Here is a 21993-nt window from a genome sequence, read left to right as displayed (position 1 = left end):
TCAGCTTCCGGTTTTGTGGTTTTATTTTTTGAGGGACAATTCTCCCCTTCCATTTTTCTCCCCAGCCTTCGTGGTCATAAGTGGGCCAATGTTGCTGCTTTAGAATGGCTTTCTTTAATTTATTCCTTTGGACACCGCTTTGGTCATTTCTGGTTGTGAAGTGGTTTATAAGTCTAATAGATAGGTTGCATATATATATCCCACCTTTTCCTCCAAAGGGGGTTTGAGGTGGTTAGCATGTTTTATCCAGTTCTTACCCTCCAAACAACCCTGTAAAATAGGTTAGGCTGAGAGATTGTGGCTGGCCTAAGGTGACCCAGTGATCTTCACAGCTGAGTAAGTGATCTGAACTTGTGTGTCTCCACTCCGAGTCCAGATTCTTGCCACTGTCCCATACCTTTTGAGCTCTTGGAAAATGAAGAGTAATGCCCGGGTGATACACACGTTTTTCCGTTTCACAGCCACCGTACTTAAAAGCATAGTGACAGCAGAGGGAAATTTGTCCGCATTTTCAAAGCACCTCTTCTTCACCCTCATTTATCCTGCAGTTTATCTTACTACATCTTGCAGCAACCATATATTATGCCCCCTCCCTTTTGTCAGTTGCAGCCCAATCCTATGCATATTTACTCAGAAGAACATTGATCTATCCAAATAGGTGTACCTAATAATTGAAACCTTAATTCCCACCTCTATCTGTTAAGAGTACTGCACACTGTTATAAATCCATTTAGTAGCCGTGCCAATAGTCTTACCGTAAGTCCCTTTAGTTCAGTTGCACTTACAGTACTGGAGTAATTTGAGGATCTAGGTGCTTGTTTATAAATCTGCGCTGGTAAATTCAGTGCAGATGAGTCATGTTTTTCGGTTTTCAATACGGAAACAAAGCATAACGTAAATTCAGGTCAGAATTAAAGAGCCCTTGGAGCCAAAAAAAAAAAAAAAAAAGAGGCCTAAATCCAGTTCTGCCACTTGTACTCCTACAAATTACGCTGAGATTAGGGTTGCGGAACGTTGCTTATAGAGATGGGATCAAGTTGTTAAATTTGAAATAATAAGATGCTATTTGGCATCAGCAACAAAACAACTTTAATGAAATCGTTGTCGTGCCCTCAGTCATGTGGGGCAACAGTTCACTTCCAGCTAATCCTGGATGTTGGATATTTTTAGTACAGTATTAACACAGGTCATTGTTGGTGTAGGAGATTGTTTTGTGTCAGTTGCATGAAATCTCACTTTAAATGACATGGGGAAGAAGCAAGTGGTGAGTTTTATTTTGAGTTGTTATTCTTAGGCTATTTATTGAGATAAAGACTTTATCTGATTTTTTTTTTAAAAACTTGTTTTTCCTTTGCTTCAGTTAATGTAATAAGAGATCTGATTCTTAAGCTGTGTCACTGAGATTATCAGTTATACAGACTGAACTTCCGTTATAACCTGGTAAAAAATAATAATTTGTATTGTATTTCGAAACATGGTACATATTTGGATTAGATATGGCATCTAGTACAGAAAGGCAGTGAAAATTATTTTAGGGGGCTAGGTGGGGTATTCTAGTATGCATACTTATGTCCTAGACACTCTTGCTTGGGGTTAAGACCCACCAGATAGATGTGTGTTGGAGTAAATCTGTTTACAGCTGTGAATTTACTGTAACTTTTGCTCCAGCTCGGAAATTGTGTCTTAACTGCTGTTTCATTTATGTATTAAGTTTTGGCTTCTTCTGTATTTTGTATTTTGTATCGATTATTCTATAAAGTGCCTTGTTGTTTCTTGTGGTAGAAAGACAAGATTGAAATTAATAAACAACAGTAGTAAACTTCTAGGCAGTGATTTTAAAAGCGATGATGTATGCTTGCATCTCAGTAAATGTGTGATGGCCTGGCTGTAGCTATCACATATTGCTTCATCGGTTACATTGTGCTGGATATGTGTGAAGAAAGCAGCTGTTTTTCATATAAATATATTTATGTTTTTATTTCAGTGTCCGCCGAGGGTTCTCCCACCAGTGCCAAGGTAAGATTAAATGATTAACTGCTGGGGAAATGGGATTGTAAAAATAAAAACTCTCAAGGAAAGATAGAAATCCCCCTAGTCCAAAGGCCCATGAGCTTCTTGCTGTCTAAATGTTACAGCCATACCTGTTAGGTGGGAGAATTTAAACAGCTTTGGATTGTCATCTGTTCTGAAGTTAAGTTAATAGTTCTCTTTCTTTTATATTTCTTCCTAACTTCTTTGACAACTTGCTTTGCTGTGAAGTGGAAACCAAGGTGAGTTAATTTATTATTAAACAGCTAGATTATTTGCACAAAACTCTTTCTTGTGTAAATGTTCTGTGGTTATAAGTTGAATAGGTTTTGCTTAGATTTTAAAAAAAACAAAAAACTATTGCCTTCTGTCATCTGGTTGGAGGGTGCAGAATTCTGTGCTGGAATAATCACAGATGCTGCTATAGCGTTAATGCTCAGTTCAGTGTGACAGTATTTTAAGACTGCTGCAGAAATTATAGTAACTGTTGAGTAATTAAAATGGTTGCAGGTTTTTTTGTTTGTTTTTTTAAAGAAAAGAATCACCTGGAGTAGAACATAGAAAAACGGATAGGATGTTCTAGCCCAAATGATCTTTAGGATGGTTATAAGGTTTACAGCAGGGGCACGGGTGGTGCTGTGGATTAAACCACAGAGCCTAGGGCTTGCCGATCAGAAGGTTGGCGGTTCGAATCCATGCGACGGGGTGAGCTCCCGTTGTTCGGTCCCAGCTCCTGCCCACCTAGCAGTTTGAAAGCACGCCAGTGCAAGCGGATAAATGGGCACTGCTCCACCGGGAAGGTAAACGGCATTTCCGTGAGCTGCTCTAGTTTGCCAGAAGCGGCTTAGTCATGCTGGCCACATGTCCCGGAAGCTGTATGCCGGCTCCCTCAGCCATTAAAGCGAGATGAGCGCAGGAACCCCAGAGTCGGCCACGACTGGACCTAATGGTCCCTTTACCTTTACCTTTAAGGTTTACAGCTAAATAATGCATCTGAACCCCTTTGAACGCCCAAAATGATGTTATACAAATGCTAGGTATAACTATTATTGTACCTTGTCTCAGATATCTAAAAAATTATTTGGTTTTTTGTTTTGTTTTGTTTTGTTTTGTTTTGTTTACTCCAGATGAAATTCCTCTTGGTCGCCAAAAAAAGAAAAAGGCCAAGGGGAAAAGCTCACTAGGTAAGAGGCTGTTTTGATTGAGAACAGTACAGTGGATTTTAGATGAACAGCGTATAGACTACTGGCCATTGCAGCGCATACAGTTTCACAGGCAGCATAATTTATGCATTACTAGCTAGCTTGGATTATGCTAATCTGAGCTCTGCAAATTTAGTAGGAACTCCCATCTTCATGAATTACCATAGATTCTGGAGTATTAGGCGACTGGGCGTATTAGACGACCCCCCCAAATTGGCAGCTGCAATTTGGGGATTTGTTTTATAAATCCAGTCGCCCAATACGCTGGGCAGCAGCAGTGGGCGGGCTCCACGCCGGGCAGCTTTCTCCCAGCGTATAAGACGACCCCCGACTTTTTACCCTCTTTTCCGGGGTTAAAAAGTCGTCTTATACGCCGGAATCTATGGTATCTACCTTGAAGAATCTACTATCTGCTACCCTGGGCTCCTTTGGGTGGAAGGGTGGAGTGTAAATACTGTAATAGCAAATAAATAAAAACAAATACAGCCAGACACCATTCAATGGATAGAAGCAGCTCCAGGTTTGTTGACGCAGTTAAGCAAGTATGTGTAAAAGCAGGCGAGGGGAGTCATTCCAGAGCAAATCATGATCTCTGAATGCAGTTACAGATTCAGGTAATGCATAAAGTCAACTCTATTTGCGCAGTTATTGAATTCTTTCTATACTCATTTGTGTGTGTGTGTGTGTGCGCGCGCGCGCTTCACAACTTATTTAGCCTTTTTGTATGCAGGAAGTGCACATGGTACTAACTGAATTATCTTTAAATTAAACCAGTTACTTCCACAGTGAAAACAAACATGTATCTCCTCACAGACCAGGTTAAATTTACCAATTGCAACCTAGACTAGCTAAAATAATCTGTCTTGGTCCGAGAGTGTGATGCAGTCTTCAGTCTTGGTTAAACAATGGACTTTGGCTCGGTTCACAAGCAATGCTGAACCTGAACAAGCAAACATGCTGGCGCATATTTATAAAATTGTCTGTGCTTTGCTCTTCCCGTGTTCCTGCTGTGCTACCAGGATTTAAACTATGATTTGGCTTATCGTTGTACGTAAACCCAGGATTGTGGTTTGTTTTGTTCTGAATCAAAACAAACCATGAGCTTTTCTATACAGTGGTACCTCGGATTACAGACACTTCAGGTTACAGATGCTTCAGGTAATCCGCTAATCCAGAAATAGTACCTCGGGTTAAGAACTTTGCTTCAGGATGAGAACAGAAATCATGCTCTGGCAGTGCAGCAGCAGCAGGAGGCCCCATTAGTGGTGCTTCGGGTTAAGAACAGTTTCAGGGTAAGAACGGACCTCCAGAACAAATTAAGTTCTTAACCCAAGGTACCACTGTATATGCATCAGCACACTTGTATGTTCATGCTAAGGCATAGTTTGGCTTGGTGTTAAGTGCAAACCAGGCCTTGGTGTTCTTGGCAGAAAATTCCAGCATCATGTAACCTGCTGAGCAAGCTAGAATCGCCCAGCTGGAAGCAGTCAGGTCTTGGGGACTTACAAGCCTTTTATACCGTGGTGCCTCGCAAGACGAAATTAATCCATTCCGCGAGTCTCTTCGTCTTGCGTTTTTTTCGTCTTGCGAAGCACGGCTATTAGCGGCTTAGCGGCTGTTAACGGCTTAGCGGCTTTAAGAAAAAGGAAAAAAACTCGCAAGAAGTTTCGTCTTGCGAAGCAAGCCCATAGGGAAATTCGTCTAGCGAAGTGACGCAAAAACCAAAAAACCCTTTCGTCTTGCGTGTTTTTCATTTTGCAAGGCATTCGTCTTGCGGGGCACCACTGTACCAAGGATAATATGAATATAGGGTAAAGAGTGCTATATCCAGATCTGTTCTCCTAGATCTCACCAGTTCTGGCTGTTACATTTCCAGCTGAGGGCTTGTGAGGTACAGTACCTCTTGTGTGACTGTGTACTACAGTGGTAAAGGTAAAGGGACCCCTGACCATTAGGTCCAGTCGTGGCTGACTCTAGGGTTGCGACGCTCATCTCGCTTTATTGGCCGAGGGAGCCGGCGTACAGCTTCCAGGTCATGTGGCCAGCATGACTAAGCCGCTTCTGGCGAAGCAGAGCAGCGCATGGAAACGCCTTTTACCTTCCCACCTTCCTACTTGCACTTTGACGTGCTTTCAAACTGCTAGTTTGGCAGGATCTGGGACCGAGCAACGGGCGCTCACCCGGTTGTGGGGATTCGAATTGCCGACCTTCTGATCTGCAAGTCCTAGGCTCTGTGGTTTAACGCACAGCGCCACCCACGTCCACTACAGTGGTACCTCGGGTTAAGTACTTAATTCGTTCCGGAGGTCTGTTCTTAAGCTGAAACTGTTCTTAACCTGAAGCACCACTTTAGCTAATGGGGCCTCCCGCTGCCGCCGTGCCGCTGGAGCACGATTTCTGTTCTCATCCTGAAGCAAAGTTCTTAACCCGAGGTACTATTTCTGGGTTAGCAGAGTCTGTAACCTGAAGCATATGTAACCTGAGGTGCCACTTGGAATCTGTCTAATATCTACTGACCTAGATTACCTGTAATCTTCTAATTTTTGTGTAGAACAGTATATCCTGGCAGAGTTGTGAAATAACTGGGTTCTCCCCCCCCCCCCGCCCCCACTTTCTCTTATTTTTGTCCTTTCAGAGCATCTCGGTCACTTGGAACTAGACAGTGAGTCATACTGCGTCTGCTTTTGCGTCTTTTTTTCCTCACTCATTGTTCATATGTTGAACAATAAGACTAATCCTTTTAAAAAGATGCCTTTTTAATTGCCGTATTGTGCTGGTTTTGAAATTCATTATAGAAACTAATCTAGTGTAGTGTGGCCGAAGAGCAAAAGTTAGCTGTCTTTGTGATCTGTGTTCATAAGCACTGTTAAACTCTTCTGAGTAGAAATACATAGAGCTGGACAATAATTTGACAGATTATATGGAGCGTTACAATATTCCTAACATACAAATTACTTTACTCGGACCAGAGCTAGCTGCTGATTTTAAATTTATTCACATTATTATTATTATTATTATTATTAATTAAATTTGTATACCATCCTTCGGCTAAAGATCCCAGGGCGGTTCACAACAGAAAAATATAAAATGAGAATGCACATTACGTTTGTAAAATAACCTCTTCAGAGTGGCTTCGTGGACTTTCCATCAAACTTGCTTCCGATTGGCTTCATTTTTAAATTGGTACATAATTATTTTCCCTCTCAAGAATATAATCAAACATTACGCTGCAAATGGTTGGCAGGGAAAATGCTATGCTCTTTCCTTCTTCCCTCACCCTGTGCTACAATGGGCACTTTTGCAATGGAGAAAGATCCATTGGGCTGTTACAGGTAGCTGCACTGCAATATAGAGATATGCCCCCCCTTGGTTTGGGGTGAAAATCTCGCCTGTGAAAACTATTTTCCTCTGCCAGTCTCACAAATCTCATCCTGCCTATTGTTAGGATTTCAACTCAGGCAACTCTAGAAGGAGTCACACACCACAGTCGCAATGCACCCTTTTACTTCCTTAAACCCATTCACAAGACATCAATTTCTTCAGTCCCCCTTACAAGCTCTAATGCAGGGTTTCCCAAACGTGGGTCTCCAGCTGTTTTGGGACTACAACTCCCACCTTCCCTAGCTAGCAGGACCAGTGGTCAGTGATGATGGGAACTGTTGAAGTTTGTGGGTCGTAAATCCTTTGACCCACCGAGTCTGCTGTAACGGCCCTGCAATAAATTTGATTTATTGCTACTCTGACAAACTCCAGTGGCACCCACATGCTTCGACTTGCACACTGCCACGCTTCTCAGTTGCCGGATAATAGCAGAGTTCACACGCAGCGTAAAATGGCTTGTCTGTGTCGACGTGTTGTCCTCAATAACTCAGCTCGACACCAGTGCTTCTATTCTAACACTCTTTATTTAGAATCATAGCAAACAGAAAAGAAAAACCTACAGAATCTAGCTGCATGCTTCGCAGCTTTCTGTCTCTAACAAAAACGAAACTACCTTGCTCACATTCTCAGAGAGACTGCTCTCCAGAGAGAGCTCAGCCCCCGCAGAGCACAGATCAAAGGAAAATGCCTGGGTCCCGTGGGCAGTGCACCCAGTGAATCAGAACGCTTCTGGAGTGCTAACTCTTGACTGACCAGAACCATAACAGGAACTGTAGTCCAAAAATGGCTGGAGACCCAAGTTTGGGAAACCCTGATCTAATGTGTAAGCCTAAGAAAATATTATGGACATATTTAAGTCCGCATGCACCTGTTAAAAACCCAGTCAGGTTGTAAGTGTTCCCATGAACTGTTTAGGTAATTATACAATAGGTAGAAGATAAATGCTTACAGTCAATACAAGAAGATCAAGGAAGTGTTGAAGGTGTTGACTGACGTCACTGTTTGATCCTGCTTTTTAGATGGTGTTGTTCAAGAAGCTGTCCGCCCGCCATCTGAAGGCAGTGAGCCCCTGACATCTGAAGCCCAGGATGTACCACCTCAGAGGAAACGGAAGAAAAAGAAGGTGCCTGCAGGTATGCAGAGAACTGCCATCTCTTTAAGATTTCTGTAGTACTGTAAAATGTCCTTGATGCGTATGATTTCTTTTTTTAAAAAGATGCTAATAGAACTGAAAAAGACAGGAGAGAATGGCAGGTGGCGTAGGGGAACCGGCAGAGAATATAAGTTCTGTGGCTGGTCATAGAAAATCCCAAGTTGAAATCCCAACTCGGCCATAATGCTTGCTTGGATGGCTTTGAGCATTTTTCAGTCTTGGGGCTGTGGAGATTATTGGCAAAACCAATTTGGTGTTTCGCAACTTTCCGACTAGTTGCAGGACCTTAGCCAGACTTAGCGGAGTACACGCAGAATCCACAGAAGCAATTGGTGACTTGGCTGCAGACAGGATAGACTAAGCAGGAACCAGGAACTTGTAGTTAGGTGTTTATTATATACAGTGGACTATTTACAGGAACAAAACACGGATCTTATGCTAGCTCTCTCTGACATGACTCACAACTCCTACACTGACACAGAACTCTGAACTCACGAACTCCAAACTCTGAACTAACATATTCCAGTTAGTAGACCATTAATTATCGCTCCTTTGAGTGAACTTGACCAATCAGGGAGCGGTCTCCAAGTCTCTGTTATCACCAGGCAGACTTACGCCTTCAGATTGCCTTCTGGTGGTCTACCAAACCTTAATTGACTCTGTGTGAGTAGCTGCATGTACACAGTTTCCCAACAGAGATGCTCAAATGCAGCTCTGAGTTCCTTGGAGGAAGAGTCGAGTACATCTGATGGGAGGGCATTCCATAGGGCGGGTGCCACTACTGAGAAGGCCCTCTGCCTGGTTCCCTGTAACCTCGCTTCTTGCAGAGAGGGAACCGCCAGAAGGCCCTTGGAGGTGGACCTCAGTGTCCGGGCTGAACGATGGGGGTGGAGATGCTTCTTCAGGTATACTGGGAGTGCCTATTGCGCTCTTGACTCTGGTAACGCAAAATGGTACTAAAGTGGGAATCTTATCATGAAGCACACATCAAGTAAATATGACTTTATTTTAGCATTGGATTATAAATTGTTTTTACAGTATTTGTATCTAGAGAGAGAATGTGATGTAGTGATTAGTGTGTTAGATGTGGACCGGGAAGACCCAGCCATGAAAATCTCTCTCACCCTAAGCTTTCTTACAAGGTTATTGTGAGAAGGAAATGGGGGCAGATGAGAACAGTGTACATTACATTGAGCTCTTTTGAGTAAAGGAAGCAGATAATCAAATTTTGATGTTTTAAATACTCTTGTCTTGCCCTTCTCTGGGCATCAAGTTATGGCGGCCTGCAATACAGATTGTGGTGTTTTTTGTTTTAAATATTCAGAATCAGAGACATCTTTCATGGAACAGAACGGAAATGGCGTGGACCCTCCACCGGCTGAGGAAACAGTGACTCGTAAACAACGGAAAAGAGTAAAGTGAGAGCTTCCAGTCTGACTTAACTTTTTACCCCTCCGCTGCTGAACAACCTCTTTAGACTATGGCCTAGCAAAACATAAAACAGGTCATGCAATTGCAAGGAACTGACTAAGCTGAGAATTAGATAGCCCTACGCCATCAACTGATAATGGCACAAATAACCCAGAACAAGTCTTACCTGTAGAGAAAAATGGACAAGCTGAAATAAGGAAAGTTGGTATTTTCTGTGTGCTAACGTAGCAGATCACCACTACACTCGGGTGTTATTGGGTTTGTTCTTGTTTTATTATGTATTTTGTGTTTTTATATTGTGCCCTGAGAGACCTGTGGGTATAGGGCAGTGTAAAAATTTAACAAATGTTGATGATGATACCAAAAGCTGGACACCAAAAGCTTCCGATCAGAGATGTCAAAGGGCCAATGCTTCAGATCAGATGCTAGCCCTGATGCTGATCACGTCACTTCAAATACTATTATAGTTGCTTATTAAATTTCTGCCCCACACTTCCTCCCAACGGGGCCCAGGTGGCACCACTAACAGGGCCTTCCATGCAGATCATAGATCCCATGATGGTTGATAATAATATCAATAAACATGTGGTGTTGATGTGACCTCGCAGGGCAATCCTGTACATACACCATTGAATTCAATACGGCTTACTCCCGGATAAATGAGTTTAGGATTGCTGCCATAGTCACTAGCCTAAAAGGAGAATTGTCATATTTTTCTTTCTCTTCTTTTTAATTATAGGAAAACTCGACCAGCAGAAAGTGCCAATGAATTGGGTGTGGAGGAAGAAGATATAATTGAAGATGAGCAAGTAAAAAGCTCAGAGCAGCATCCTGTTTTTTCTGTGTTTTCTGTTCCAGTTGGTGTTAGCCAGCCTATTAGCAAGGTGTTCGTTGAAAAAAATCGTAAGTCTTATGCAGTTTTTTAAATTACTTTTTTAAATTTAATTTTACTTTTTTATTTACATTAAAACATTTTTATTTACTTTTGTTTTTTATATCTTACTGTAATATAAAAAAACTTTAATAAAAATCTTAATACAAAAAAGTAAGTCTTAGTATTTCAATAACACACAGTTGTTTTTAAATCAGAAGCTACGCTTTCTAATGCATGCTTTTTGCTGAAGATAGGATATTTTGTGTTGTGCTCATTTGATCTTGCAACCTGGCAAAAGCAGTGGCTTCAGCAGCTTCCAACTATGTTTTTATGATGAATTTTAGATCATTTTCATTGCAGGAGAGATCACACTCTTAGGCCGTGTTTGGGTGATTAAATCTTGGCTTAATAAGCAGAGATATTAACAAGAATTTTGGCAGAGCAAGCAAACCAACCAGGAAATCTTCCATTAGCTATAGGACACCGCGGTTAAATATTTTGCGAAAGGATATCCATGCATAGTCTGAAGTTGGCTTAATGCCCTGGTGTGTTCTTGGTTCCGACAAAATGGGAAACTATGGCCAATGGTAAATTCCCTGGTTTGTTCCTCACATGAAGGGAGGAGAGAAGGGGTAATGTGTTAGCCCAAAAAGCTGGATCAAATCTTGGCTTATTAAGCTGAAATGTGATCATCTGAATGTGGCTTTCAGTTAAGCGGGGCAGTACTTCAGGAGCAAGCAGTTCAGTCTGGTTCCCCACAAGCTCTTTGCAAAAAGCGAAAATAAACGAGTGAGACTCAATAATCCCAAGCAGGGTGCTGGGTTCACATACCCTTCCTCCTCCTGCACAGGTGGAAGGAGGAGAGCTGCCACAATTCCTTTCCATTTCCACAATTCTTGGCTTAACCAGGGATCCTGGTTAAAGCAAACTCTGGCTAGTTTAATAAAACAGCTTTGTAATCTATGATACGAACTTGGCTTGTTTCGAACTTGAGTAGAGTTTGTTTGTAAAATTTGAATAACCCATGGCTACTCAAGCAATTTAATTAGCTTACTGTAAGCAGGTCGACACGGGTGGCACTGTGATCTAAATCACAGAGCCTAGGGCTTGCCGATCAGAAGATTGGTGGTTCGAATCCCCGTGACGGGGTGAGCTCCCGTTGCTCGGTCCCTGCTCCTGCCAACCTAGCAGTTTGAAAGCATGTCAAAGTGCAAGTAGATAAATAGGTACCGCTCCAGCGGGAAGGTAAACAGCGTTTCCTTGCACTGTTCTGGTTTGCCAGAAGCGGCTTAGTCATGCTGGCCACATGATCCGGAAAAACTGTCTGCGGACAAACGTCAGCTCTCTCGGCCAGTAAAGCAAGATGAGTGCCGCAACCCCAGAGTCGTTCACAACTGGACTTAACTGTCAGGCGTCCTTTAGGTAAAGGTAAAGGGACCCTTGACCATTAGGTCCAGTCGTGACCGACTCTGGGGTTGCGGCGCTCATCTCGCTTTATTGGCCGAGGGAGCCGGCGTACAGCTTCCGGGTCATGTGGCCAGCATGACTAAGCTGCTTCTGGCGAACCAGAGCAGTGCACAGAAATGCCGTTTACCTTCCCGCCGGAGCGGTACCCATTTATCTACTTGCACTTTGAGGTGCTTTTCAACCGCCGACCTTCTGATCGGCAAGTCCTAGGCTCTGTGGTTTAACCCACAGCGCCACCTGCGTCCACCTTTACCTTTTTAAGCAGGTCGAATCCACTCTTCGATCCAGAAGAGATGAGAGTTTGTTTTCACCATTTTTCCTCCTATGCACCTTGGAAAAATATACTCCAGAATGTTCTGGGTCCCTTCAGCACAATGTAAGAAGTGGCATGGATTGCTGCAGGAGGAACATGCAAGAATGGCTTTCCCTCCTTTTCCCATTAGCAGGGATCTCCACTAGATCAAAGACTGTTCTGCAAATAACAGATAATCCCTTCCTTTCTTGGAACAAAACCATTGGCTACAACCCAGCAGAAACGAAAGACTGACAGGCAAACCCTTTTTACTTGGTTATTGTTGATGGGGAAAAACGGAAATACAGTGGTACCTCGGGTTAAGAACTTAATTTGTTCTGGAGGTCCATTCTTAACCTGAAACTGTTCTTAACCTGAGGTACCACTTTAGCTAATGGGGCTTCCCGCTGCTGCCATACCGCCAGAGCACAATTTCTGTTCTCATCCTGAAGCAAAGTTCTTAACCCGAGGTACTATTTCTGGGTTAGCGGAGTCTGTAACCTGAAGCGTATGTAACCCGAGGTAACACTGTAAACAAAACAAAACATAAAAGGTTTAAAAAGCCTTTCAGTGCCACCCTGTGTGTGTTTAGTTAGTGCAATGGATTTACATTCAAGTGAGTGAGTATAGTAAGGAAAGAAGTAAAGGCTGTTCCAGTACAGGGTCTTGTTCCCAAAAACACGGCAACACTACTGTGAATTGGTGAAAAAATGTAGCACTAGCAGTGATTACCTTTACAATTACTTAAACTTCACTTTCTCTCCAAAGGGCGTTTCCAGGCAGCTGACCGCAAAGATTTAATTAAAACCACTGAAAACTTTGATGTATTCATGGAGATGAAGGCTTCTTGGACAACTAAGGATGTGGCACTCTCCGTCCATCGTGGTTTTAGGTATGAGATTTGTCTCACTTGGCTGTCGTTTAAAGTATGGCAACCTAAAAGCAACACGACAGGCTGATAATTTGATTACAACACTTGATATAGCTACTAAATTGTATCTTCATTCAGAGTCAAGTGGCATACAATATATACAAGGTAACACCAACTAATGTGACTTCAAAGAATTTCCCAAAGTAGGGGATTTTTTCAATGGTGTATCAGAGAATGATTCAAGCTTGAGGCAACATGAGTGCTAAGTATACAAACAGCGAAACAGAGATGGGTATTCTGCACAGTGGGTCCAGCTATACACAACAGTTCATTTGTACACTTCATGTGAATTCCTTCAGTGAACTGTAGGAGCATTAAGCAGTATTGGTCTCTACCAATAAATTATTCCTTACCATTCCAACTAGACCAATTGTCACACGTGATGATGATTAACTACAAACTTTTATTTTGGGTTGTTGCTATAAAAATATATTAAGAAACTTAAAACTTAGGAGCAAAAGCTGGTGGTTTTTTTTGTGGTTTGACTGCATTGTTAAACCAAGTTGAAAAAAGATGCATACTTTAGAAATAAAAGGCAATTTTCCCCTTTTCAAACCTGTTAGACCCTAACTGTTTTAACTCTTGGTATTTGTGTGGGCTTAAACTTTTATTTTATTGTGCTTTCATTCATCTAGGGTGATTGGACTATTTACTCACGGCTTCCTTGCTGGCTATGCTGTCTGGAACATCATAGTGATTTATGTTCTGGCAGGAAACCAGCTGTCGACTGTCTCCAACTTGCTGCAGCAATACAAGACGTTGGCTTATCCTGCTCAGTGTCTCCTTTACCTTCTGCTTACAATTAGCACAGTTTCGGCTTTTGACAGGTACAATTTTCATGCATTTCTCTACCCTTGCGGCAATTCTTGTCCACCATCACCTTTAGCTGGTGGCCTTGCTGTGCCCCGTCTGGACAGTGATAGCCTAACTTCTGGCTAGAGTATGACTATGCACTGATGAAGTAATTTTTGCTCTATAGGACGCACACAACCATAGGACGCACCTTGTTTTAGAGGGGGAGAACAAGAAAAAAAAATTCTCCCCCTCTCTGCTCAGCGTCCCTTCAGCGAAGCGGCAGGAGAAACGGAGCCCCTTCCATTTCTCCTCCCGCATGGCTGAAGGGGCGCTGCGCAGCTCTCCCTCTGTGCTGAAGCCAGGAGAGTCTTGTTCTCCCGGCTATAGCAAAAGGAACCCGAAGCCTCCGGCTATCCCTGAAGCCTTCAAAGTGCAGCGCGAGTTCCCGCTGCGCTCTGGAGGCTTCGGGTTCCTTTTGCTGAAGCCGGGAGAGCAAGACTCTCCTGGCTTCAGCGAAAGGTACCTGAAGCCTCCGAAACACAGCGGGAACTCGCGCTGCGCTCCAAAGGCTTTAGGCAGCTATCCCTGAAGCCTGGAGAGCGAGAGGGGTCGGTGCGCACCGACCCCTCTCGCTCTCCAGGCTTCAGCGAAAGCAACGCGAAGCCTCCGGAGTGCGGAGGGAGCGCTCCCTCTGCGCTTCGGAGGCTTCGCATTGCTATCGCTGAAGCCAAGTAGCTTGCATTCGCTCCATAGGACGCACACACATTTCCCCTTAATTTTTGGAGGGGAAAAAGTCCGTCCTATAGAGCGAAAAATATGGTATGCCACTTCTTAACTGGAACAACAGTCCCTAAGATTGGGACCTAAGGGTGCAACCCTGTTCCTTTTAAATCAATGGAGTTTTGTCTTTGACTTCCTTGGGGACTGGATTGCTGCGTATCAGAGTAAAATACACGGCATTGATTCGCTTGATGTCACGATGTGCTAGTTTTAAACAAACCCATTTCATATCCAGGATTGACTTGGCTAAAGCATCAGTAGCTGTACGAGGATTCCTTACCTTGGACCCAGCAGCAATTGCCTCTTTCAGTAAGTAAGACGTCACCATTTGCCTTGCAAAACTACTAATGTTGTGTGTCTTTGTTACAACATCATTACTGCCTTTAAGCAGGATTTCCTTCATGTCCTTTGTTTTGAAATATTTGAGTAGATTTCCATAGAAAAGTGAGATATATGAGAGAGAGAATTACTGTTGTGTTTTCTATAAAAGTCAGTAAATTAGGGTGGTGAATTGCTCTTGAAAGAATCCATTTCCTTGATCTGAATGCAGTGTGTGTGTGTGTGTGTGTGTGTGTGTGTGTGTGTGTGTCTGTGTCCGTCCTTGGTGGGTGGATAGCAGACAGGAAATATGACTGGTTTTTGTGATGCTGAAGAGGGAGACCTACATAATAAATGCAGGACTTTGAAGACAGTGGTGAATTTCACAATAATATGGCTTTGAAAAAACAGCAAGTGTTACTCATTTCATTCATTTTTCTCAGTGTACTTTGCTGCTCTCATCTTGTCTCTGAGCCAGCAAATGACGAGTGACAGAATTCACCTGTACACACCACCTTCGGAGAATGGTAGCCTCTGGTAGGAATTGTGGGTTTTTTTTCTTCTAAAAGATCAACTACTTTGACTTTTGTTCGAGCAGCACAAAAATCTTCATAATATGGCATGTGATATAATATGCAATCAGTTGATTTGCTCTGCTGGTTATTTTACTAGGAAATGAAGGTGTTAGACAATGCATTGCTGCACCAAAAGTTGTGAATCTGGTAGTTAATTGTTGCATCCCCCCATAATGTTGGTTCTGTGACTCTGTTTGCTCATTTATTGAAACACATGAAAGCTTCATAGTTTGTATAGCCTGAAGGGTTTGTGCAGATGTCAATCCTCTAGATTTATAAAAAATATTCTTGTGTAAGATGCCAGCAGTTTACACCTGTCGAAACCCAAATTATGGTTAATAATCAGGTGATAGATAAGCTTGTGATAATATAATTCTAAATTGGAACCAGTTTAAATCTCTGTCCAACACCAGGACAAAAGTTGATGCAGCAGCTGTATTCCAGGTTGTAGCAAGGGGTCAGTGAGTAGATCTTGCAACCCTCTTCTAGATTGCCAGAAGCATGTGACTATTAACAAGGACTTTTAGTACAGTATTAACGCCAACATGGTGGTCAATGTTTCCCCATAGTAAATGTTTCCCAATTAATTTTGGCCGGTAAACCATGGTGGCCTTGAGATGGATTGCCGAAGTACTAGAAGACTGTGTTCTTATAAAGCCATCAGCAAGGCAGACTAGACATGATAGAATTGGTTCCATATGTAATACAGTAAGCCCACAACTTACATAGGGGGTAACATTTAGGATTCAGTGGTGGGTAGGATTGCTAAAGTCATTTTCCCCAGACCCCTGCCCCCCCTTGTCACACACGTAAAGCTGAATGTGCACAAGTTTTTATGTTGTGAATTGTCCTGTGATCTTCAGACGAACGGCAGTACACACATTTAATCAAATTGTGTTGGAAGCCACCCAGAGTGGCTGGGGCAACCCAGCCCGATGGGTGGGGGTAATAATAATAATAAATTCACATAAGTTTTGAGCTTACTGCAGGAGAAAGTGGGAGGCAGGATCCAATTTTAGCAGTAAAATGTGGTTGAGGAATGCAGAGCCCTTCTGTTACCCACAGCTTCCATTTGCAAACTTCTCTTGCTGAGCACTCCTCAGCTGAGCGCCAGGATACTGGAAGTGATGTCAGTGGATAAAAAGGCTTGGGGAAAGGGGCTGCAAGGAGAGATGTAGCGGGCACAGGGGATCCCCTTTTCCGGTCGCCATTGTACCCCCTCACCCTCCTTTCTCTGTTCATGGAACTGCTGCCTTCATGTCTAATTTGTCTCTGAGCAACACCTATTTTGTAGCATTTAACACTTCACCTAATTTATATCGTACCTGTCACTCGATAGGTAAGTAGGTGCTTAAAGATAGAATGCAAACCAATTTGATTTCTATAGATTTATAACTCACCTTTTTGCTCAAAGGGCATTTCCACATTACATTTAAGCAAGCAGAACCGATGATGTCAAATGTAGTTTCACCATAAGTACTTGTCTCTCCCCCTGCCCCCCCAGGACCTCGGGTGCGGAGGAACAAATTCTTCAGCCCTGGATTGTGGTGAATCTTGTGATAGCTCTTCTCGTTGGGATCTCCTGGCTCTTCTTATCCTACCGGCCCCAGTTAGATCACAGTGAAGGTAAAAGACAGGGATGCTCCATTGCAATTCATAAACTGTGCAAAATCTCCACCGTAGATTTATTCTTGGGCAAATTGCCCTTTCTTTCCCAGACCTGTTTAAGATCCAGGGAAATTCAGGGTAGTACTGTAGACTGCAAGCTCCAAGGAAAGGAACAACTGCAGTTTGGAGGTAGCCAAACGCAGGGAAAATGGAAAGATTATTGTGATGGTTTGGGGGAAAGAAGAGAGAGCAGGGTGGTTGGGAAAGAAACAGCTGGAACGTTGTACAGTACCACATTGAGAGTACCATATTAGATCAGGGGTTCTGATCTTGACCTCCCTGCAGGCCACTTCAATTGAGGTATTGGTCAGTTACTTTACATCAGGTGGCAACTTCATTCCCCCCCTCCCCCCCCCACACAAATTTTTATTAGTTTTCCACAAATTTTTAAACACACAAGCAAACAAACAAACATAAATCCTAGCCTTATTAAAACTAATCTTATTAACACTGTTAAGCGACTTCCTCGTATCCCCTTGGTTGAATTTCAGTGTATATCTTTTAACGGTTTTCCAAAACCTATATTCTCATACAATTAACTTAGTCACTTAACACCTTTCTTTCTTTCCCAATCTAAATTTCAACATATTAATTTATCATGTTACATATTTAAATCCTAAGCCTATCTGGTATTTGCAAGCTTTTCCAATTAATTTAACTTAACATATTTAACTAAATAATCTTTAAATTTCGTCCATTCTTCCTGGTAATCCTCCTCCTTCTGATCACGGACTCTTCCAGTCAGGTTGGCTAGCTCCGAAAAGTCCATCATCTTCATCTGCCAAACTTCCACTGTTGGTATTTCTTGTGTTTTCCAATTCGAGCAGCAGTTGTGGCATACAAAAATAATTTGACATCTTTCTTGGGCAATTCTAAACCTGTTATTCCAAGAAGAAAGGCCTCTGGTTTCTTAATAAACGTAAATTTCAACTTTTTTTTCAATTCATTATAAATCTTCTCCCAGAAGTCTTTCACCTCGGGGCAGGTCCACCACATATGATAGAAGGTAGCTTCTTTTTATTTCCATTTCCAACATAGATTATCACAGGTATGATAAATCTTTGCTAATTTAACGGGTCAGATACCACCTATACATCACTTTCATTATGTTTTCCTTTAACATTGTACATGCGGTGAACTTAACCCCTTTCTTGCACAATCTTTCCCAATCCTCAAACATTATGTTGTGTCCTACATCTCTTGCCCAATCTATCATCACTGATTTAACTTGTTCATCCTTTGTATGCCACTCCAACAATAAATTATACCTTTTAAACAGATTTTTAACTTTAGAATCCAGCTTCAAAAGACAGCATGGATTGGTGCTGACAGCAATCCCCACTTTATCCATTTGCAAGCACAGCTTGGATTCAAATCTGTTTGCAGGTGGTTTGAATCCAAACCATGCCTACAAATGGGCAACTTCAAAAGGGGGTTGCTGTTGGTGCCAATCATCTGATCGCTGTTGTGAGCCCTCATGCCAGTGATCAATCAGAAGCACACTTTAAGCTCCTGTTTATTACGTTGCACCTGTTTATTTACCTGCCCCATACCTGATGTCACGGTGTGGGGTGGGTCAGTCTGGTTTGGGGTAAAAATCACAATGACCTTTGCTGGCTCTAGTTAGGCCTGTAGGCTAGAGATTTGGAGCAAATGCTAAGATACGTAAGGGGCATTCAGAGTTTGATGCTGACGAAAATTGTATGTTTTCAACTTATTTTAATGTTCCCTACTATTTTGTCGTTTCTTGCAGAACTGATGTTTAATGCTGAAGTAGAAGAATATCCCCCACCAGATAAAGAAGCCAAAGTGTCTTCATAGCACAGAGACCCTCTTCAAATACAATTGTTATGATGGCTTAGTATTATCTATTTGTATTTCTGTTTAATACTTTTTATATTTAAAATGTATTTTTGCATTGTATAGGGTTGTGGGTTTTTTGCATACCTTATAATTATGTTTATTTTTAAATGTCAATAGTTTTTTAAATAGTAGGACAGTGTCAAAGTCTCCTTTATTCTTAGGAATATTCTAAAATTACTCTCTAAATATCTAGTTTTGCTAATGCAAGGAGACACATGGAACAGGAAACTTAAAAGAATAAGAGAACATTCTTTGTAGCACATTTCTTCCCTTTTAATTTTGGTAGTCATATTTTCACAGAATTGAGATCACATTGACATTCAAAATATTACAACAGTTTTAGTGCCAATTTGTCTTTAAAGAATTAAATCAGGAATTAAAATGCATATTTAAATCATTAGTTTGAGCAGCATAAATAACTCATTGAAAAGTTTGCAAAATGTCTTTACAAATTTGTGCTGCTCCATAGTCACAGCTGCTGGCACCCATAAACCATGTTTGTATTGTACTGCTTAATTTATAAATGTAGCTGAACAAGTATATAAATTTGTCTACCAGCTCTTACTGAGTTATTATTGCATTACTTGGAAGTAATTATAGATTTCAGAAGTTCATTGTTTCATATCATGACCAATTCCAGTTAAATGTGTACTCCCAATTTAATGTGTTGGGTTGGGTAGGTTCCCTTATGATATAATGTACTTACACAAATGTTTCATACAACTGAAGAACTAATAACTTGTATTTCAAATGTAGTTGGAAGTATAAGCAGAAATAGACTCTGCCAATTCTTAAGCTTCCCTCATGATGTCACTGATTTTGAAACTCCAAATTGTTTTTTAAAATAAGTGTTCTCTAAGTCTACCTCTTGTACAACATTGTAAAATTTAAACATTTGTGCAAATAAAAAATCAGCTCTTTTAATTAATGTGCCTCATATATGGAAGAATATAGTTGAGATTTGTTTAGGTTTTAGTCAGTATTTTCATTATAAAGATATAATGGAACCCCCCCTAGAGAAATGACACCAGCTCCCTTGTTTTCTTTCTGTCAACAGGCGATACCTTCTTATTCCAACAGGCTTTTGGCAACTGATTGCTTTTAATGAAAGTGCCCAACTGTTTTTCTAGTAATCTGTGTTTTTAATATTTTATTTAAATGTACATGGGTGTACACACACACACACACACACACACACTTTTAATTCTATTAATGTTTTTGTTTTTTAATGCTTGCCCCCCTCCCATGTTTTTAGTTATTCCTGTTTTATTTATGTGGGAGGGGGTTTATTAATTTGTGTTTTATTATGTATTTTGTGTTCTCATTTTGTATTTTTACATGTGAACTGCCCTACGATCTTCAGATGAAGGGTGGTATACAAACTTAAGAAACAATCATAATCATAATTTGCAAGCTGCCATGAGTTTCTGTCTAGGAAAAAGGCAAGGTATAAACAAACAAGATAGATAGTTGAAATGCTATTGTTTGTTTATTATCGAGTCCCCATCTGGGGAAATGGCAAGGTACAGATAAAATACATGCCCCATTTACGTATGTATATGTATGTCTAGATAGGTAGTTCTAATTCGATTCACGCTTGATTGTCTTTTGTACATGTGCATTGTTGTATGTATATAGTTCCAATTCATGTTTAATTGTATTTTGTATGTGTGAATTCTATGTATGTATATAGTTCTAATTCATGTTTGTCTTTTGTACATGTGCATTGTTGTATGTATATAGTTATAATTCACGTTTGTCTTTTGTATGTGTGCATTGTTGCATATAGTTCTAATTCATGTTTGTCTTTCCTATGTGTGCATGTATTTCGTGTTTAATGGCCTTTTGTATGTGTGCACTGTTGTATGTATAGTTCTAATTCGATTCATGTTTAGTTGGTTTCTAAATCACTGTCGTCGTCCCCCTCCCAAAAAATGTTTGGGCTATTTGTATTTTACCTGTAAGCCGCCGTGTTTGGGAAAAAGGGCGGGGTACAAATAAAGTGATAATAATAAGAACAACGCCCCGCTTGCGGGCTTCCCAGTGGTACCCAGCTGGCCGCCGTGCTGCTCTCAGAAGCTAATCCTAACCTGTTACTGTACCATTAATTTCCCATTTTTTATGAGGCGTTACTGGTGGTGGTGTGGGGTCTCCTGCGCCCCCTTTATGTGAGGCGGCCGCCGCCGAGCAGCCAAATTGTGACGCCGCCTGAGGGGGGAAAGCGCCGCCGGAGAAGGCGACGGAGAAGGCGGCAGCAAAGCCGGGGCTGCCGGCGGGCGCGTCCTCCCCAACCGGAGGGAGATGAGAAAGAACCAAGGCCACCACCCGCCATCGTAGCCGCCGCCATGCGGAGCCTCTTCGGCCGCAAGGCAGCCGACGACACCCCGCCGCCGCCCAGCTCCGCCCCCCGCGCGAGCGTCACCTCCACCGGCGGCGCCGAAGCCTCGCCCTCCGCCGGCGTCGCGCCCCGCTCCTCCTTGTCGACGATCCTCCGCCTGCGAGGCCTCGGCCCCGGCCAGAGCGATAGCGTCGGCGCCGAAGGAGCCCCCTCGGCCGAAAAGTTCAAGGGGGAAAGGGCCCGCTCTCTCCTCATGGTACTACTCCTCAGGGAAGAAGTGCCCCTGAGCGTGTGCAGAGCGCAGTGTCCTCAAAGAAGTCAGGGCGCCATTTCATGGGGCTTGAGGCCAGAGAGGATGGGGGCAGGCTTCCCTCGTCGCCCTCTTCCTCCTCCTCAGAGACATTTTGCCACCTGAGGCAGAGCCCAAAATGGCGCCCGCCTTCCTACCTGGGAAAGAGGCCTGAGGGGAGATGTGCTTCAGGAACCCAGGGAGTGTGGGGATAAAGATTTGCTAGTCCTGCCTTGTGAGGTGGGCGCCTCGCCTCACGGGCGAGCCAGCTCTGCGTTTTCAAAGGAGTTGGGAAGAGAAACATGGCTCCATACCTGCTTTTAGGGATGCTGGGTTTGACCCCTGGCCAGCATCCTGCCCATCCTTTCGTGGCTCTGCTGATGCTGACGTTTCCGCCTTACGGTCTTCTCCAGGCCTCCCAAAATGCAGATGCAGCTTTATTTCGAAATGTACCGCTCTCGTAAAGAAATGGACACATTCTCGCCGTTCCTACAGAAAAGAGCCCCTTTCTCTACATCAGATCGCAGGCATAGAGACCATAGACCAGAGCGCTCACGTCTTCCAATACTTGCATTCGCTGGTTTTGGGGAAGGGGGTGCAAGGGAGAG

At 42.6% G+C, this 21993-nt stretch overlaps 2 protein-coding genes across 4 annotated transcripts in view; both read left to right on the top strand.

Moving 5' to 3' along the window:
• Positions 1 to 2126: 2126 nt before the first annotated feature.
• TMEM237 (transmembrane protein 237) lies at positions 2127 to 19682 on the top strand (the record flags this gene model as incomplete). Its single annotated transcript, XM_083728855.1, has 12 exons — positions 2127 to 2143; positions 2260 to 2270; positions 3156 to 3212; positions 7631 to 7744; positions 9089 to 9182; positions 9935 to 10098; positions 12597 to 12720; positions 13395 to 13586; positions 14570 to 14643; positions 15096 to 15189; positions 16732 to 16853; positions 18649 to 19682. 12 exons carry the CDS (start codon positions 2127 to 2129, stop codon positions 18714 to 18716), a joined length of 1131 nt encoding a protein of 376 aa, XP_083584981.1. The 3' UTR covers positions 18717 to 19682.
• Positions 18928 to 21993, top strand: part of C2CD6 (C2 calcium dependent domain containing 6) — a 37566-nt gene continuing 34500 nt past the window's right edge. Inside the window, exons 1-2 of one of the 3 annotated variants that reach the window (XM_083703757.1) lie at positions 18928 to 20450; positions 20548 to 21352. In XM_083703757.1, the coding sequence (XP_083559883.1) occupies positions 21104 to 21352 (249 nt within the window). In that variant the 5' untranslated portion in view covers positions 18928 to 20450; positions 20548 to 21103. Of the gene's footprint in view, positions 20451 to 20547; positions 21353 to 21993 lie in introns of those variants that run through there. The other 2 variants (XR_014556445.1, XM_083703758.1) reach the window with 2 other exon arrangements.

Source organism: Podarcis gaigeae (genome assembly GCF_964106915.1).
Source record: "Podarcis gaigeae genome assembly, chromosome: 1".
Classification (NCBI taxonomy): Eukaryota; Metazoa; Chordata; class Lepidosauria; order Squamata; family Lacertidae; genus Podarcis; species Podarcis gaigeae.
The sequence above is the reverse complement of the archived record's forward strand: the minus strand, read 5'-3'. Positions and strand labels throughout refer to the sequence as shown.